The following is a 19,551-nucleotide window of genomic DNA, read 5'->3' as shown; positions in this document are numbered from 1 at the left end:
ACTCTTTGGCTGAGCTCCAGCGAGAAAAGTGCATAAACAGACAACACACCAGCCAGATAGATTCATTCAATATTTGTATATTTATTACACAGTATAGTACAGTACAGATCAACGACAATTTTAAAAAAAAAGCAAACGGGTGAATAAATAAAGTGTTAGGTTGATACAGTAAGCAAAGACGTTAAGCAATTAGGATTTAAAGACTGCCACATATGTGCATAATCAGTCCAATATCCCGTTCACATTTAGCAAGTAGAGCTAAATAAGTAAACAAATACATTAGTCAGGTTCATTAGCGTTGTCATGACATAGGCCTATCAGAAATATAGCCAGTTGCAAAGCGGGAAATGTGATCGTTCCGTGCCTGTTTTGTTAAGCAAACGATTAATACACAATTAATGACCTGTGACTTTGGTGTTGTAACATAAAATAACACCATGCCAAATTTTACTTGGGTATAAAACTATTCTTAAAAAGTGCTTATATACTTGGTATGGTAGCCTATATTTCTATGGTTCCAGCTTATTTCTTGGGCAAACATCGACGTTTCCATATAATGCTGTGTAAACCATCCTTTTGTATTAGAGTTGAAGCCCTGGCTAATTAATGCAATTCTGACAGCAGTTGTCTTGGAAATGAGTATCTGAGATCAATACTGCTGAGCGCCAGCACATTTCCCACCGATCTCGGACCTGCCTAGATGGTTAGCTGTGCATGGCCCGGTCTGTAAACAAGTCCAGCTCATTCAATTAGCCAAATCTTAACCGCCGTAACCCGTCAATGTTCAACTGGCAGTTGGGGATGCCTGGGCTAGAAATAATACAACTGGGGAGGGGGAAAGGCGAGGCGTTATATTCTAGTGCCTGTGCAAAATATCACAGTTTCAAAATAACATGCTCAAAGCTGATGTGTATGGTCGCATGTGGTGATCTAAAGTACTTTTTTGATAAAACAAGGTTGTAAATGTACAAGACAGTAACACTGTTTACCCAAGGCCTGCAATCATTCCGTTTTAGGCTACCATATTTAGTTCTTCACCAATGGCATCAGGACTATGATATCAAGCGACACTGTAAAGCTCATGACATGTACGCAGAATACAAAAAGCTTTTAAATGACTCCACATATCGGTGTTAGACACCTAAATGTTTTAGAAACTATAATATGTACACAAACGCCAGCAAGGGCGTCCTAACTGACAAACATAATATCTGTATGAAGGATGATAGGTCAAATGAGACATTTAAAAACACTGATGGCCTATAAGTTGTTAAACATAAAGCCAAGTTCACAGAGCGTAAAAACACCTCCCTCTCTTTAACTTTGAAATATTATTTCATAAACTTGAAATAATCCACTTAGATCTGGGCGAAGAGAGAATTGTGATGTTTAGCTAAGGGTGGGCGTTTTAGTGAGCGTAAGGGTAGGGTGATGAGACAGTCTCCTAAACCCCACCAGTGTTACTGTACTAGAACAGCAGGCCTACACAGGCACACTAAGAGGTAGTTTTGATAACCAACTGCTTAAATGTGATATTAAAAGTACTGGCCAGGTAACCCTTGGCTTTGTCCCTCAGAAAACCAAACAGACATTTTCAATCTAAATCCAAGATAACATAATGCTTTAAGGCAAGTCTTCCGTTTTTTTCTTTAGTTTGAGACTGTTGTGAATTTTCCCCTCAAAGGTTTGACTCACAATAAAGGCCATCTTCCAAAGTTTAAATTTTGGTTCAAATGAAGGTTGAGAAGTAATCTGAAAGGGCACCCTGAAAGTAGACATTTTAAAAGGGACAGTTTACCCCAAAATCAAAAGAACATTTACATAACAGTATACATTTTTGTATTTTGGGGTGACCTTCCCTTTCATCCTGATATCCTGCACAAACCTTGTGGTTGAAGTCCTAACCAAAACAAAGCCTGTATAGTATTATTATAATAATTAAGAGTGGTTTTTCTGAAAAATAATCTGACACTTGTTCCTATGTGGGTTCAAAGTAGTAATATAGGTCCTATAGATTAGACATATCTGGTTTTGAAAAATAAAAAGACAGCATGGGGAGATCCAAGCCCAGAGCTCGCTATGACGTGAGAGATAAAAGCCCCAGAAGCAACAAGAGACAGAGTGCCTCATGACAGCCAGGGGGTCCGGGGGGATGGAGGGCAACAATGTTTCCAGAACCTTCTGTGTTCCTCAGACGGAGTGATGAGCCAGCTCGTGGTCGCTGGAGGAGCTAGTCTGCCTCTCCACGCCCCTCTGAGCCCTACAGGACACCATGTTGGCTCTGATGTCGCCTTTCTTCTCAAAGTAGTTGACGAGCGGAGGCTCGGTCAGCATGGAGGCCAGTACCTGCTCGAAGGTGATGGACCAATCGCCATCCAGACAGCTTCCCCGCCGCTGGTCCCCGCAGCCAATCAGGACGGTGTCGTCGGCGATGTCCTCGCACTGCAGCGAGCCGCCGCTCACCATGGAGTAGGACGACACCGAGGTGTCATCCTTCACGTCCTCGTCCGACGTCTGCTGTGGAGGAGTCTCCAGCTGGGCCTCCGCCAGGGCCCTGCAGACCTGGGACTGTCCTGATGCACCCTCCCCGTTGGAGTCCTCCTGGGCGGGCTGGAGCGGGTCGGCGGCCGGGGGGCCTGGAGGAACGACCGCCAGGGCGCTGGTGGCGTCAAGCTTCTTGGCACCATTGTTGGTGAACTTCTTGCCCACCTCTCCGATGCGCAGCAGCAGGCTGGCGACGGTGGCGATGGCGTGGTAAAGCTCCTGCTCCAGAGGATCCTCACTGAACATGTTGTAGAGAGTCTTACACAGCTCTATGAACTGCTCCTGCAGGAGGGGGAGGGAACGGAGGAGGGGGATGTGGGAAGAGGAAGGAGGAGGGGGTAGAGGAGGAGGAGGGGATAGAAGGAGGATTAAGGAGGAGAGGGGGGATGGAGGAGTCAGCAGGGAACAGTCCAGGGCCCAGTTGACCTGCAGCTCCTCTTTAAAAAGACTCAGCTGATGCTTTCATCCAAGGAGCTACACATCACAGACCATCCAGGACCTAGAAGGGCAGGGTTGTGACAGTTTTACAGAGGTTAGTTTGTTTTCTTAAAGAAGATTATGTACCTGGTTCATCCTGGGTAGGTCTTTAATGGTCTCCTTCTTGGGCTCCTTCTCCTTGGCCCACATCCTCAGGTAATACTTGTAGTCCTTCACCTTGTCCTCTGAAACACACAGCTCAGGTTTCAAACAAGAGCATGGAACTACAACCGTCATTTATTGCTCTACCCAGCAGAGGGGCGATATAAACAAGAGAGGCTTACAGTGAGAGATGAAGAACTACAGGTCATACATAATTAAGATCTAGAGTGAATGTGTGTGTGTGGTGAACAGACTCACCCTTCTTCTCATCTGCCTCCCCCTTCGCATCTCCCCCTTCCTTCACATCGTCCCCTGAACACAAGCAGCCATGTCATCAGCACCAACAAGCACAGTCTCAACACAGCAGACACAGTCTCAACACAGCAGACACAGTCTCAACACAGCAGACACAGTCTCAACACAGCAGACACAGTCTCAACACAGCAGACACAGTCTCAACACAGCAGACACAGTCTCAACACAGCAGACACAGTCTCAACACAGCAGGCAGAAACAACTGAACTAAACACCTGTGCACCACAGAACCTGTGAACGTGGAGTGGGTGGGGGAACAGGAGGGGTGTTAGTGGACAGTTCATGCTAGAAGCTGAGACAACATCACAAAGGATGAAGAGAGTGAACTAACCCAACACCTGAACATAGATTCTAGGTAAAGACGGGTGGACAGCAAGCACAAGGGCAGAGGTCAAGATTCAGCGCTCAGATAAGGACAGTGAGGCATTTCCTCCAGGTCCCAGTGCGACCATAAGGAAGCAGGAAGGAGAGGGGAGAGAGGATGGGAGGGCTCTACGAAGAGAATTCAAGTGCCTCCACTCTTGTGTCTTGTCAGAGAGGACTAGTGTCTCTTAACCACAATGTGTCACTTGTGCTGGGAGTTTATGGGGCTTGCAGCGAGGCCTTTAACAGAGCGCTTGTTGACAGAATGAGGTCACTATTCTGCTTATCAAAAGCTTCATGACCCACTGAGTCACAGAGACAAACCTGGGGTCACTTCCTGCGGCAGGAAATCCACATCAGACAGGAAGGTAGGTTCTGGAGAAGTGAGAAACCAAACGGAGCAAGAGAGAAATGAAAGAGAAAAAGAAAAAAGAGAGAATAAGAGACATCAAAATAGTAATAAGTAAGTGAAGAGGAGGGGAGGGTAAAGGGTGAGGAGAGGGTGAGGGGAGGAAAGGGTGATGGATATGAGAAGACATGTTCAGTTATTGGGTAGTAGGAACATACAGACAAGCAGGGACAGGATCCTAGGAAACACCAATCGCCAAGTATAGAATGCTGCTAGCTTGGGTGTGTGTAGTATGTGTGTGTACCCTGTGGGGTGTGTGTGTACCCTGTGTGTCATCAGTGAAGAACTGTGTGGCTTCCAGGGCAGACTCCGCTTCCTCTGGACACAACGCTGCAAGGTAAACAAGACATGATCAACAACACTGTATACCACACACAAGACTGGGATGTGCCATGTGTCCCCCATGTGTCCCCCGACTCCCCCCTGCAGACCTGGGGGCAGGTGCAGCTTGTACAGCAGCTTCAGCTTCTCTGTCATGTCTCCATGGTACATGCCACCTGAGGGGGACAACACAGGAGAAACATTCCTCAATGAAGCTCCGCCTCGAGAGAAAGCCAATACTCATGAATCCATTCAGCTGTCGTCCAAGGTCCCGCACTCACTGAGGCCGGTGACAAACTCCTTGAAGTTGATGAGGCCGTCCTTGTTGTGGTCGAGCAGGCGGAACAGGCGTGCGGCAAGGGTGGGGGTGTGGACCCCACACGGCCATGTGGCCAGCGAGCCGAACAGCTGGGAGAACTGGCCCAGGTCGATGCGGTACTGCTCCAGGTAGGGCAGGCTGGGGTCGTGGCGGTCTGTCGCCTCGCTGCTGCCGCCCCAGTAGCAGCTGGTGATGTGCTTGGCCTGCATGGACACCAGCCAGTCAGTCAACCAGCCAGCCAGTCAGTTAACCAGCCAGCCAGTCAACCAGCCAGTCAACCAGCCAGTCAGTCAGTCAACGAGCCAGTCAGTCAACGAGCCAGTCAGTCAGTCAACCAGCCAGTCAGTCAACCAGCCAGTCAGTCACTACGTCCTTCACCTTGAAGAGTACGTAGAGATCCTCCAGCTCCTCAATGCTGAAGGCTGACTCTGTCATAATGGCCCTCACCTGTGGAGACACACATGGTACGGAGGTCAACAGAGGTCAACGCAGGGTCATCTACACCCTCCCTCCCCCTCCCTCCCCCTAGGGGTCCCTGTCCTCACCACACTCCTCTTGGCTGTGTCCTCCAGAGAGTGGATGACCTTCAGCCTCTGCTTGAACCTCATCTGCTCGATTACATCAGCACGCAGGCTCCCAAACTTCTGCTCAGAGACGCAGGAGAGGGGCGGGGTCAGGAGAGGGGCGGGGTCACCTTGAGAACATCCATCACCTCGTTCCACGTAGGAACTGAACATGGTCTTGTTGCAGGACTGTGGGCCAGCAGGCCAGGGGAGGTGGGGGAGTGACTGAGCCCCTCTAAGGAGAGGTGGGAGAGGGAGGGGAGGAGAAGAGGGGGTAACTGACCTCGTAGGAGGCCTTGACGAGCTCAAACACGTCGATCTCCGGAGGGGGCTGGTCCCCGCTGGTCAGTAGGGCGTGGAGGTGAGGGATGGGGGGAGACACAGTCTGTTTGTTCACCACGTTGTCCAGGTACCTGAGGGGAGGGGGGCTGTCACCATTCACCATCATCCTACACACCCCTACTGCACCCTCACCTCCTTCCATCCTACTGAAGCCCTCCCTCCCTCCCTCACCTGCCCAGTATGGTCATGGCCTCGCCCTCGTCAGAGCAGCTCAGCAGGTGGTCCATGTTGGCGTGCAGCACGGCCAGGGCCACCTGGAAGATCACCTTGATGCCCTCATAGAAGAAGCAGTCCACCACCACGGCGGCGCTGTCGAAGGGCATGACGGACAGGAAGAGGGTGAGGAACCAGGACAGGGAGATGGTGGAGATCACACCCAGGTCCTGCATGTGCTCGTGCAGCAGGGGGAGACACTCCTTAGTCAGCTCCTCAAACACACCCTGGTCCACCAGCGCTCCTGCACAGGACAGAGAGGAGGGTGAGCTAGAGAGACAGACAGACAGGCAAGCAGGCAGACAGGCAGGCAGACAGGCAGGCAGGTGGCTGACCTACGACCCTGGTGTTGTAGTAGTCAGGCAGCATCCTCTCACACAGAGCCACTAGCAGCCAGAAGGCCTCCTCCTCTGTACAGTAGAGCAGCAGCACTGACGTCACAATGTTCATGGCCTGGAGGGGAGAGAGAGAGAGGGGGGGGGGGGGAGGGAGAGAGAGAGGGGGGAGAGAGAGAGAGAGGGGGGGGAGAGAGAGAGAGGGGGGAGGAGGAGAGAGAGGGGGGAGGAGAGAGAGGGGGGAGAGAGAGATGGGAGGGAAAAGGGAGAGAGAGAGGGGGGGAGAGAGAGGGGGGAGAGAGAGAGAGGGGGGAGGGAGAAAGAGAGAGGGGGGAGAGAGAGGGGGGGGGAGAGAGAGAGAGAGGGGGGAGGGAGAAAGAGAGAGGGAGAGAGAGGGGGGGGGGGGGAGAGAGAAGAGAGCTTTTTTCAGTTGTGTAAAACCCCCTCCACCCTCCAGACAGATTCAGCTCAGCAGTTGGAGCAGCTGACTGCAGAACCAGACGCCCTAGGTCAGGATACAAGCATCTGCCAGACAAACACATCCTCATCCTTTCTAATGTGATGATTCCAGCAGCTCCCTTCAGCTTCTTCCTCCCTCAGGACACCAGAGCACAGGAGCCACACACCACAGTACCTGCTCTGCACAGGAGCCACACACCACAGTACCTGCTCTGCACAGGAGCCACACACCACAGTACCTGCTCTGCACAGAAGCCACACACCACAGTACCTGCTCTGCACAGGAGACACACACCACAGTACCTGCTCTGCACAGGAGACACACACACCCACCACAGTACCTGCTCTGCACAGGAGCCACACACCACAGTACCTGCTCTGCACAGGAGCCACACACCACAGTACCTGCTCTGCACAGGAGCCACACACCACAGTACCTGCTCTGCACAGGAGCCACACACCACAGTACCTGCTCTGCACAGGAGCCACACACCACAGTACCTGCTCTGCACAGGAGCCACACACCACAGTACCTGCTCTGCACAGGAGCCACACACCACAGTACCTGGCAGTAGCCGATGCCGGGGTTGCGGCAGGCGTAGGCGGTGAGGACGCGACGCAGCGCGGCGATGCCCGTCTCGTTCTGGAAGGCGTGGTGCTCAGGCATGGAGCGGTGCAGGTCCCTCTCAATCTCCTCTGTGGCCAGGGTGCACAGACCCATCGCCTGCTCCACCAGCTCACCATAGTAACCTGGGTGGGTCGCCATCTCATTCTGGGCTCCTGGAGGGTGGGGGGAGGGAGAGAGAGAAATCCAGAGAGAGCCAGAGAGAGACAGAGATGGAGAGAAAAAGAGAGAAGCATGTGTTATTGTTACTACCTTTCATATTGGCAGTATGAACAGAGCAGCTTCTGAGAGGATTGTGGTGAGGCCTGCTCTGCCCAGCACTGTGGTGAGGCCTGCTCTGCCCAGCACTGACTGGACTACAGTAGGAGAGACTACCCAGTAGTATGGCTGGAGTGAATGATGGAGGGAAGGAGGAGGGAGGGATGGAGGAGGGTACCTGAGAAGAGCATCCAGAGCTCTCCACGCAGGGTTTCTGGGATGCCGTTGAGCACCAGCTCTCTGGTCTTGGACGTACGGTACATACACACGCCACGGCCAAACTCAAAGAAGTGGATGTTCCAAGACTCCTCCTTCATCTTCTCCTTGGTCTGGGAGGGAGGAGTGTGGAAGGAGGGAGGGATGGAGGAAGAAAAGAAAGGTTGTTAACAAAAAGACAATCCAGAAGCACCCCCCCCCCCCTTACAGATGACCTGCTGACTCACAGCTTTGGGCCCAAGGTCTTCAGGAGCGTCTTTCTGGTAGATCTGCAGGAGGCCCTGGGAGGCCGTGGGCAGGCTGGCAGAGTAGTGGCGCCCCTGGGGCCCCCCCGCCCCTGACGAGGGGGGGCTGGAGGGGAGCGAGGTGCCGGGGCTGGGGGATGCCTGGAGGTCAGGGAGGAACAGCAGCTTGAACACAGTGGAGGTAATGTCTGATCACCTGAGAGATTACAGGGAAAAGAATGGGACCCTGATTGGCTGACTGTCTGATTGACTCACCGAGTGACCAGTCAGATCCCTGGCATCGCTCCAGAGGTTGTCGGGGGTGCGTTGCAGGAAGTCGGAGATGCGCTGGACCAGGAAGTCCCGGTCTCTGAGGTTAGCGAACAGGAAGGTCATCTTGCTCTTAGTGCTGATGGAGACAGGACACGGCAGCACACTGCTGCTGTCAGCCTTCTCCACTATGGACACCTGGGGGGAGAGGGGGGATGAGTGGGTGTGGATGGGTATATGTGTGTGTATATGAGTGTGTCTAGGGAGTCAGGTGGCTGAGCGGTTAGGGAATCGGGCTAGTAATCTGAAGGTCGCTGAAGTTTGATTACCGGCCGAGCCAAATGACGTGTCCTTGGGCAAGGCACTTCACCCTACTTGCCTCGGGGGAATGTCCCTGTACTTACTGTAAGTCGCTCTGGATAAGAGCGTCTGCTAAATGACTAAATGTAAATGTGTACCTCTCGTAGCGGTATGATGAGCTGACAGAGGTCTTCCTCTCGGCTAGTGAAACAGATGTAGTTGTTGGAGACGAACAGCTGGCCCACGATGTGCATCTTAGCAAAGGGGGTCCACAGGGTGCAGTCTGTGTGGCCGTCCAGACGCTCCTCTGGGGTGAGCCGGAACAGAGCCCGGTACCTCTCGTTCTTAGCCCGGGCGTCCAGGTCCCTGGGGGGCACACAACGTCAACACAGGGCCCCAGAGGAACACACAACGTCAACACAGGGCCCCAGAGGAACACACAACGTCAACACAGGGCCCCAGAGGAACACACAACGTCAACACAGGGCCCCAGAGGAACACACAACGTCAACACAGGGCCCCAGAGGAACACACAACGTCAACACAGGGCCCCAGAGGAACACACAACGTCAACACAGGGCCCCAGAGGAACACACAACGTCAACACAGGGCCCCAGAGGAACACACAACGTCAACACAGGGCCCCAGAGGAACACACAACGTCAACACAGGGCCCCAGAGGAACACACACCTTCAACCCCTAACCCTAACCATCCCTAACCCTAACCATCCCTAACCCTAACCATCCCATAATAACCCTCCCTCCCCCAAGCCCTAACCATCCCATAATAACCCTCCCCCTAGCCCTAACCATCCCATAATAACCCTCCCCTTAGCCCTAACCATCCCATAATAACCCTTCCCCTAGCCCTAACCATCCCATAATAACCCTCCCCCTAGCCCTAACCATCCCTAACCCTAACCATCCCATAATAACCCTCCCCCTAGCCCTAACCATCCCTAACCCTAACCATCCCATAATAACCCTCCCCCTAACCCTAACCATCCCTAACCCTAACCATCCCATAATAACCCTCCCTCCCCCTAACCCTAACCATCCCATAATAACCCTCCCCCTAACCCTAACCATCCCTAACCCTAACCATCCCATAATAACCCTCCCTCCCCCAAGCCCTAACCATCCCATAATAACCCTCCCCCTAACCCCAACCATCCCCTAACAAAGAGCCTCCCTCAGGCTGCAGACCTCTTGAGCGCTGACACGTTCTTCAGTGTCTTGCAGGGTTTGGGCAGTGAGTGGTCAGCGGCAAAGCCCTCGTTGTCAAGGATCTGCCGCATGGCGATGTTGGCCAGCTGTTCCATCAGTTTGAAGGTGTCGTTGATGTTGAGGAACATGGAGAAGAAGTGCTCTGTGGTGCGCGTGCTCACACGCACGCTCTCCGGGAACAGCAGGGTGGCGTTCTTCTCCAGCTGGGTCACATCAGTCCACTGGACCACCAGGGTGACTGGGGGGGGAGGAGATGTGGGAGGTAGTAAAGAAGGGAGAATAGGAGAAGGGAGGAACAGAGGGGGAGAAGAAAATGGGGCAGTTAGGGAGAGACAGAGGGAGAGGAGGAGGGAGGAACATGGAGGAGGTGGAGAGGGTAGGACAGCAAACAGCAGGGGCAGAAGGGAGGAGGAGGAAGAGAAAGAGAATCATTCCAAGCATGCCATCTAGGATAACCATGGAATCTGCCGGGCCTAAACTTAATTAGCAGAAGTATTCTGTTGGGGGTTGGTTAACACACAGCTCTATTCACCACCTTCCCTATTTAACACACAGCTCTCTTCACCACCTTCCCTATTTAACACACAGCTCTATTCACCACCTTCCCTATTTAACACACAGCTCTCTTCACCACCTTCCCTATTTAACACACAGCTCTATTCACCACCTTCCCTATTTAACACAGTCTTAATCCCTCACACACTCACTGCTCCTCTCACTTCCTCTCGTTCAGTCAGACACATATGATATTGTGTATAAGTATAGGAGCTCATATAGGGGAGGAAACCTTCTTTCCCCAGCAGGAAGGAGTAGAAGCAGAGATGGTTGACGCTGAGGTAGGCCCAGCCCTGGCGCGGCACGCGGCCCTTCCAGTAGCTGCAGGAGTAGTAGTTCACCAGCTTCTCCTCGTCCGGCATCCCAAACAGCCTCCGCATCTTCACCTCAGCCTCGCGGAACTTCCCAGAGTCCTCATCCTCCTGGGCCTGCTTGCTCTTGTTTTCCTCAGCGATGATGCCCTGTGTGTGTGTGTGTGTGTGTGTGGGAGGGAGGGAGGGAGGGGGGAGTTGTGGGTTTGGAGATTTTAGTTCATCAGGTCTGCAGTTCCTCTCACACAGATTTTGATGCAGAGACACCACCAGTCTGACATCCACAGCCTTACTGACACCTTGGTGAGTCCTCTCACTGCTTTCCATATGAGCCTTCCAGATTTCAGGAATTCAAGCTTCATTTGACAATGATGCACCTTCACATGTCAAAACAACCACTGAAGAAACATCCCAGCTGGAGTAGAAACTCTGTTCTGAAGTCTTTCTTACCTGGATCTTCCCCTTGACAAACGTGGTGATGTCCTCATCGTTGTCGAAGATGGAGAGAGTCTGGAGCAGGTTCGCTTCCAGCCACTCCCAGTGGTCAGTTATCTCCTTTCTAGAGGAACCTAGAAACACAAGGAGTCCTTTACCCTCACAGTAACACACAGTCCTGTACCCTCACAGTAACACACAGTCCTTTACCCTCACAGTAACACACAGTCCTTTACCCTCACAGTAACACACAGTCCTTTACCCTCACAGTAACACACAGTCCTGTACCCTCACAGTAACACACGGTCCTGTACCCTCACAGTAACACACAGTCCTTTACCCTCACAGTAACACACAGTCCTGTACCCTCACAGTAACACACGGTCCTGTACCCTCACAGTAACACACACAGTCCTGTACCCTCACAGTAACACACGGTCCTGTACCCTCACAGTAACACACAGTCCTGTACCCTCACAGTAACACACAGTCCTGTACCCTCACAGTAACACACGGTCCTGTACCCTCACAGTAACACACGGTCCTGTACCCTCACAGTAACACACACAGTCCTGTACCCTCACAGTAACACACAGTCCTGTACCCTCACAGTAACACACGGTCCTGTACCCTCACAGTAACACACGGTCCTGTACCCTCACAGTAACACACACAGTCCTGTACCCTCACAGTAACACACACAGTCCTGTACCCTCACAGTAACACACGGTCCTGTACCCTCACAGTAACACACGGTCCTGTACCCTCACAGTAACACACGGTCCTGTACCCTCACAGTAACACACACAGTCCTGTACCCTCACAGTAACACACGGTCCTGTACCCTCACAGTAACACACACAGTCCTGTACCCTCACAGTAACACACACAGTCCTGTACCCTCACAGTAACACACGGTCCTGTACCCTCACAGTAACACACGGTCCTGTACCCTCACAGTAACACACGGTCCTTTACCCTCACAGTAACACACACAGTCCTGTACCCTCACAGTAACACACGGTCCTGTACCCTCACAGTAACACACAGTCCTGTACCCTCACAGTAACACACGGTCCTGTACCCTCACAGTAACACACGGTCCTGTACCCTCACAGTAACACACGGTCCTGTACCCTCACAGTAACACACGGTCCTGTACCCTCACAGTAACACACGGTCCTGTACCCTCACAGTAACACACGGTCCTGTACCCTCACAGTAACACACGGTCCTGTACCCTCACAGTAACACACACAGTCCTGTACCCTCACAGTAACACACGGTCCTGTACCCTCACAGTAACACACGGTCCTGTACCCTCACAGTAACACACAGTCCTGTACCCTCACAGTAACACACACAGTCCTGTACCCTCACAGTAACACACAGTCCTGTACCCTCACAGTAACACACAGTCCTGTACCCTCACAGTAACACACGGTCCTGTACCCTCACAGTAACACACACAGTCCTGTACCCTCACAGTAACACACAGTCCTGTACCCTCACAGTAACACACACAGTCCTGTACCCTCACAGTAACACACGGTCCTGTACCCTCACAGTAACACACAGTCCTGTACCCTCACAGTAACACACGGTCCTGTACCCTCACAGTAACACAAGGTCCTGTACCCTCACAGTAACACACGGTCCTGTACCCTCACAGTAACACACGGTCCTGTACCCTCACAGTAACACACGGTCCTGTACCCTCACAGTAACACACAGTCCTGTACCCTCACAGTAACACACAGTCCTGTACCCTCACAGTAACACACGGTCCTGTACCCTCACAGTAACACACGGTCCTGTACCCTCACAGTAACACACACAGTCCTGTACCCTCACAGTAACACACAGTCCTGTACCCTCACAGTAACACACGGTCCTGTACCCTCACAGTAACACACGGTCCTGTACCCTCACAGTAACACACGGTCCTGTACCCTCACAGTAACACACGGTCCTGTACCCTCACAGTAACACACGGTCCTGTACCCTCACAGTAACACACGGTCCTGTACCCTCACAGTAACACACGGTCCTGTACCCTCACAGTAACACACGGTCCTGTACCCTCACAGTAACACACGGTCCTGTACCCTCACAGTAACACACGGTCCTGTACCCTCACAGTAACACACGGTCCTGTACCCTCACAGTAACACACGGTCCTGTACCCTCACAGTAACACACGGTCCTTTACCCTCACAGTAACACACGGTCCTGTACCCTCACAGTAACACACGGTCCTGTACCCTCACAGTAACACACGGTCCTGTACCCTCACAGTAACACACGGTCCTGTACCCTCACAGTAACACACGGTCCTGTACCCTCACAGTAACACACGGTCCTGTACCCTCACAGTAACACACGGTCCTGTACCCTCACAGTAACACACGGTCCTGTACCCTCACAGTAACACACGGTCCTGTACCCTCACAGTAACACACGGTCCTGTACCCTCACAGTAACACACGGTCCTGTACCCTCACAGTAACACACGGTCCTGTACCCTCACAGTAACACACGGTCCTGTACCCTCACAGTAACACACGGTCCTGTACCCTCACAGTAACACACAGTCCTGTACCCTCACAGTAACACACGGTCCTGTACCCTCACAGTAACACACAGTCCTGTACCCTCACAGTAACACACGGTCCTGTACCCTCACAGTAACACACAGTCCTGTACCCTCACAGTAACACACGGTCCTGTACCCTCACAGTAACACACGGTCCTGTACCCTCACAGTAACACACGGTCCTGTACCCTCACAGTAACACACGGTCCTGTACCCTCACAGTAACACACGGTCCTGTACCCTCACAGTAACACACGGTCCTGTACCCTCACAGTAACACACGGTCCTGTACCCTCACAGTAACACACGGTCCTGTACCCTCACAGTAACACACACAGTCCTGTACCCTCACAGTAACACACAGTCCTGTACCCTCACAGTAACACACAGTCCTGTACCCTCACAGTAACACACGGTCCTGTACCCTCACAGTAACACACGGTCCTGTACCCTCACAGTAACACACGGTCCTGTACCCTCACAGTAACACACGGTCCTGTACCCTCACAGTAACACACGGTCCTGTACCCTCACAGTAACACACGGTCCTGTACCCTCACAGTAACACACGGTCCTGTACCCTCACAGTAACACACGGTCCTGTACCCTCACAGTAACACACGGTCCTGTACCCTCACAGTAACACACGGTCCTGTACCCTCACAGTAACACACGGTCCTGTACCCTCACAGTAACACACGGTCCTGTACCCTCACAGTAACACACGGTCCTGTACCCTCACAGTAACACACAGTCCTGTACCCTCACAGTAACACACGGTCCTGTACCCTCACAGTAACACACAGTCCTGTACCCTCACAGTAACACACGGTCCTGTACCCTCACAGTAACACACAGTCCTGTACCCTCACAGTAACACACGGTCCTGTACCCTCACAGTAACACACAGTCCTGTACCCTCACAGTAACACACAGTCCTGTACCCTCACAGTAACACACGGTCCTGTACCCTCACAGTAACACACGGTCCTGTACCCTCACAGTAACACACAGTCCTGTACCCTCACAGTAACACACGGTCCTGTACCCTCACAGTAACACACGGTCCTGTACCCTCACAGTAACACACGGTCCTGTACCCTCACAGTAACACACAGTCCTGTACCCTCACAGTAACACACGGTCCTGTACCCTCACAGTAACACACAGTCCTGTACCCTCACAGTAACACACGGTCCTGTACCCTCACAGTAACACACGGTCCTGTACCCTCACAGTAACACACGGTCCTGTACCCTCACAGTAACACACGGTCCTGTACCCTCACAGTAACACACAGTCCTGTACCCTCACAGTAACACACAGTCCTGTACCCTCACAGTAACACACAGTCCTGTACCCTCACAGTAACACACAGTCCTGTACCCTCACAGTAACACACAGTCCTGTACCCTCACAGTAACACACGGTCCTGTACCCTCACAGTAACACACAGTCCTGTACCCTCACAGTAACACACGGTCCTGTACCCTCACAGTAACACACAGTCCTGTACCCTCACAGTAACACACGGTCCTGTACCCTCACAGTAACACACACAGTCCTGTACCCTCACAGTAACACACAGTCCTGTACCCTCACAGTAACACACGGTCCTGTACCCTCACAGTAACACACACAGTCCTGTACCCTCACAGTAACACACACAGTCCTGTACCCTCACAGTAACACACGGTCCTGTACCCTCACAGTAACACACACAGTCCTGTACCCTCACAGTAACACACACAGTCCTGTACCCTCACAGTAACACACAGTCCTGTACCCTCACAGTAACACACAGTCCTGTACCCTCACAGTAACACACGGTCCTGTACCCTCACAGTAACACACGGTCCTGTACCCTCACAGTAACACACAGTCCTGTACCCTCACAGTAACACACGGTCCTGTACCCTCACAGTAACACACGGTCCTGTACCCTCACAGTAACACACAGTCCTGTACCCTCACAGTAACACACAGTCCTGTACCCTCACAGTAACACACAGTCCTGTACCCTCACAGTAACACACAGTCCTGTACCCTCACAGTAACACACAGTCCTGTACCCTCACAGTAACACACAGTCCTGTACCCTCACAGTAACACACAGTCCTGTACCCTCACAGTAACACACGGTCCTGTACCCTCACAGTAACACACGGTCCTGTACCCTCACAGTAACACACACGGTCCTGTACCCTCACAGTAACACACGGTCCTGTACCCTCACAGTAACACACGGTCCTGTACCCTCACAGTAACACACACAGTCCTGTACCCTCACAGTAACACACAGTCCTGTACCCTCACAGTAACACACGGTCCTGTACCCTCACAGTAACACACACAGTCCTGTACCCTCACAGTAACACACACAGTCCTGTACCCTCACAGTAACACACGGTCCTGTACCCTCACAGTAACACACACAGTCCTGTACCCTCACAGTAACACACACAGTCCTGTACCCTCACAGTAACACACAGTCCTGTACCCTCACAGTAACACACAGTCCTGTACCCTCACAGTAACACACGGTCCTGTACCCTCACAGTAACACACGGTCCTGTACCCTCACAGTAACACACGGTCCTGTACCCTCACAGTAACACACAGTCCTGTACCCTCACAGTAACACACGGTCCTGTACCCTCACAGTAACACACGGTCCTGTACCCTCACAGTAACACACGGTCCTGTACCCTCACAGTAACACACAGTCCTGTACCCTCACAGTAACACACAGTCCTGTACCCTCACAGTAACACACAGTCCTGTACCCTCACAGTAACACACGGTCCTGTACCCTCACAGTAACACACAGTCCTGTACCCTCACAGTAACACACAGTCCTGTACCCTCACAGTAACACACGGTCCTGTACCCTCACAGTAACACACGGTCCCAGCATCACAGGCCTGTCCCTGTCCTGAGGTGAGTCGCAGCACCCACCGCATGCGATGCTCCAGAACAGCTGAGACTCTCCAGTCTGGTGGAGGATCCTGTAGGGAGCCACTCGGGCGCTCGAGTCCAGGACCACGTCCAGGGTGCCCACCAACAAGCCTGCACACAAATCACAGAGGACTCAGTGAGGTGTGATGAAGAGTGAATGCTGACACATGATTAATGCACTGATGAAGTGTTTAGTCTGTCTCTTCATTCAACGGAGTGACTGAGTTCAGTTGAGTTCTGGGTTTCCGCAAAAGTATTCGTAATCTGCAGATAGGACAAATGGTTTAACATACACCTCAACATAAAAATGACCAGTTAAGACACACAGTTGGAAAGAACAACAAAGATAACATACAACAAATGGGTGAAAATCATTAGTTTATTTTAGTTTTTTAAGGCAGGTCACAAGTCAGATCTAACAGGCTGGTTTCAGGTTAAAGAATACCAGAATAAAGCAGAGCACAATACAGTACAGTACAGTCCTCATCAATGATGAAACTTTCTCTTTGAAAAAGTATTTTCAACCTTTCAAAAAAAAAGTTTTGTTGTACAAAATGTTCTGGCCTTCTGGGTCCATTGTAGCTTTTTAAAGTGTTTGCCAACCCTGGTCCTCAGGGAACACCATTCAAATAAATGGGTCGTTATCTAGCTCTGCAGAAGCCTCTTTATGACCATTCATTTCAATCAGGTGTGTTGGAGCAGGGAAACATCTAAAACATGCAGGACAGAGGTTCCCTGAGGGCCAGGGTTGGGAACCACTGGCTTATTAGACTAGCTTCTGTTTATTGTGTGTGAAAAAGGGCGAGCAATGACAATAAATAATATTGATCATGCCACCAAATATAAATTAAAAGTAAAGTAGCGAGCCTGTCTGGGATCAGTAATTGACTTCACTATTTATTTTTCAACAACTTTTTACTTTCACTCCTTACATTTATTTTTTTCCTCACAAATGTAAGAAGTAGAAAGTACCGGTATTTGGGAGGAAAGAAACTATAAGGAGTGAAAGTAAAAAGTTGTTGAAAAATAAATAGTGAAGTCAATTACTGATCCCAGAAAAAATCTACTTAAGTACAGCAACGAAGTATTTGTACTTCGTTACTTCCCATCTCAGATAAGCACAAAGGAAATCAAATGTATTCTGCAGGTATATAGGCTATAGGCCAATAAAACGTAATTTTAAATCATGACACTACTGTCAGGCACGCTGCACCTTCCGCACATTTTACCGTATTCACATGACCTGTTAATGTGTAGGTAAGCCTGACTGGTGACATTCGTGCTGGCTTGGAAGAACCTGGAACAACTTTACTTGGGGGGAGACGTTGGATCCGCATTCACACATCAAAATCCCCCCTGATTCAATTAGGATAAATAGGTTATTTGGCGAAGCTTTGTATGGGTTATCAAAGAGAAAGTCCAGGATGTGGTTTGGGTTAATAAAATAACGACTAGTAAAAGGGTTAAATTGATAGTGATTGGGTTAAATTGAAAACGTTAAACTGTCGGGGGGATGAACAGGACACTTGTATCACTGAGAATAAATGACCTGGGGGGTTTGGTATTGCTGAGAAAATGTAGTTAGGCCTAAACATAGACAGTAGACATGAGTTAGCCTATTTGTTCTGGGATCTTTTTTAAGAAAGACATTTGTCCCAACGGCATTGACTCTATAGACTGTTTGCATTTGCCAACAGGATTAAATAAGTACGCCAGGGGGTAGCATGTCACAACGCAGTTTGCCGTCAATATGCTTGTTGCAAAATGATTTCAGAAAAAGGGTAGTCTATGCAAACAAACATCATCTGATTGATCTCGTGACTAGAAATCGTTCAACGGGGTTTTCTTTTATGCTACATTGGTAATATTGGCAAACGTGTAACAAACATAGGCGGGCCAACGTAAACAACAAGTAGGCTATACATATGTGCACAAACTTAGTAACTAGCTAGCTAATATTCACATCCCACCGCAGCAGTGTTTTTAGCTAGTCAACTACCTAAGCTAAGCTAAGCTAGCTACACGTCAACACAACATAGGAAGGCAACGCAGGCAGCCAGTAGTAGTATGTCCGCAGCCAGAAGGTAACTAGCTCGCTAGCTTGCCCTATTAAGGTGTCCAGTTCACAAACGCAACAGTATATTTGATGCAATCATGGACACGATATAATGTACTATTACTCACCAGTGATGCCACCGCCTTTTCCATGGCCCTTTCGCCGCTGGAGAATAAAAAACGGGTTTGCTCTTTCGCTCACCCAGAGAGCGTTGGCAAGCAACACCTCCTCCGGAGATATCCACATTTTGGGAGGCGTTGAAGAACCTTCTCCCAGACACCGACAAACAAAGCAACGAACAAGATACTTGTTTTGAGTATCAAAACCTAGAAGGTAGTTTCCAGACGCCCGTTCTGCAGACCAGGGCACTGCCGCGGGTTACAGTTCATATCCGCGGGCCATCGGTCCGTCCGTGTTTTCAGCAGCTGTGTGTTTGTGAAGCACTCCTTCCTGCTGGATCAAATCCCCGCCCACCGCGCGGTGCGTCCCTGTCGCTGCAGACCAGTAGCCTACCAAAAAGTCGGTGTTATCATAACCACTTCGAGCAATCAAACAAGAGGCTCGTAACAAGATCCCCCATTGCCTTGTTATTAAAAATGCTTTATGGATACATTTGATTTGATTCGCATTTTACAGACGCATAATATGGCCGGGGTGTTTAGTAGCTATCCGCTAACGTTGCTTCTTCATCCACAAGCGATAACTATCGTTTATTTCGTTGGACAGTGAGCGATGCCGTTACAATGTTTTTCAGTAG

General features: G+C 51.0%; 1 protein-coding gene across 2 annotated transcripts; it reads right to left on the bottom strand.

Annotated features, from left to right (window-relative positions):
- Positions 1-61: 61 nt before the first annotated feature.
- On the bottom strand, positions 62-19,337 carry tbc1d9b (TBC1 domain family member 9b). Of its 2 annotated transcripts, XM_084683646.1 has the most exons (22): positions 18,923-19,337; positions 16,739-16,849; positions 11,200-11,318; positions 10,671-10,899; positions 9,863-10,121; positions 8,814-9,021; positions 8,362-8,553; positions 8,089-8,247; positions 7,824-7,974; positions 7,328-7,542; positions 6,304-6,421; positions 5,927-6,212; positions 5,697-5,826; positions 5,396-5,494; positions 5,229-5,297; positions 4,813-5,053; positions 4,642-4,707; positions 4,475-4,540; positions 4,126-4,176; positions 3,382-3,435; positions 3,109-3,206; positions 62-2,826 (listed from the first exon to the last, which is right to left on the bottom strand). In XM_084683646.1, the coding sequence occupies exons 1-22, from the start codon at positions 19,038-19,040 to the stop codon at positions 2,191-2,193; spliced, it is 3,675 nt and encodes a 1,224-aa protein (XP_084539772.1). In that variant the 5' UTR covers positions 19,041-19,337; the 3' UTR covers positions 62-2,190. The 2 variants fall into 2 exon arrangements, with proteins under 2 accessions (XP_084539772.1, XP_084540590.1); XM_084684464.1 differs by lacking the exon at positions 4,126-4,176.
- Positions 19,338-19,551: the final 214 nt, after the last annotated feature.

This window comes from Hypomesus nipponensis, chromosome 1 (genome assembly GCF_054491055.1).
Source record: "Hypomesus nipponensis isolate SF chromosome 1, ASM5449105v1, whole genome shotgun sequence".
In the NCBI taxonomy this organism is placed as follows: domain Eukaryota; kingdom Metazoa; phylum Chordata; class Actinopteri; order Osmeriformes; family Osmeridae; genus Hypomesus; species Hypomesus nipponensis.
This window is presented reverse-complemented; position numbering and strand designations above follow the sequence as displayed.

Bases quoted from the DNA above. Each gene is read 5' to 3' on its own strand.
- tbc1d9b (XM_084683646.1), bottom strand. From the start codon at position 19,040: ATGTGGATATCTCCGGAGGAGGTGTTGCTTGCCAACGCTCTCTGGGTG. The intron at 8,248-8,361 runs GTGAGTCAATCA...CCTGACCTCCAG, and splicing joins GGGATCTGACTGGTCACTCG to GCATCCCCCAGCCCCGGCAC. The intron at 4,177-4,474 runs GTACACACACAC...TCACTTCTCCAG, and splicing joins CTTCACTGATGACACACAGG to AACCTACCTTCCTGTCTGAT.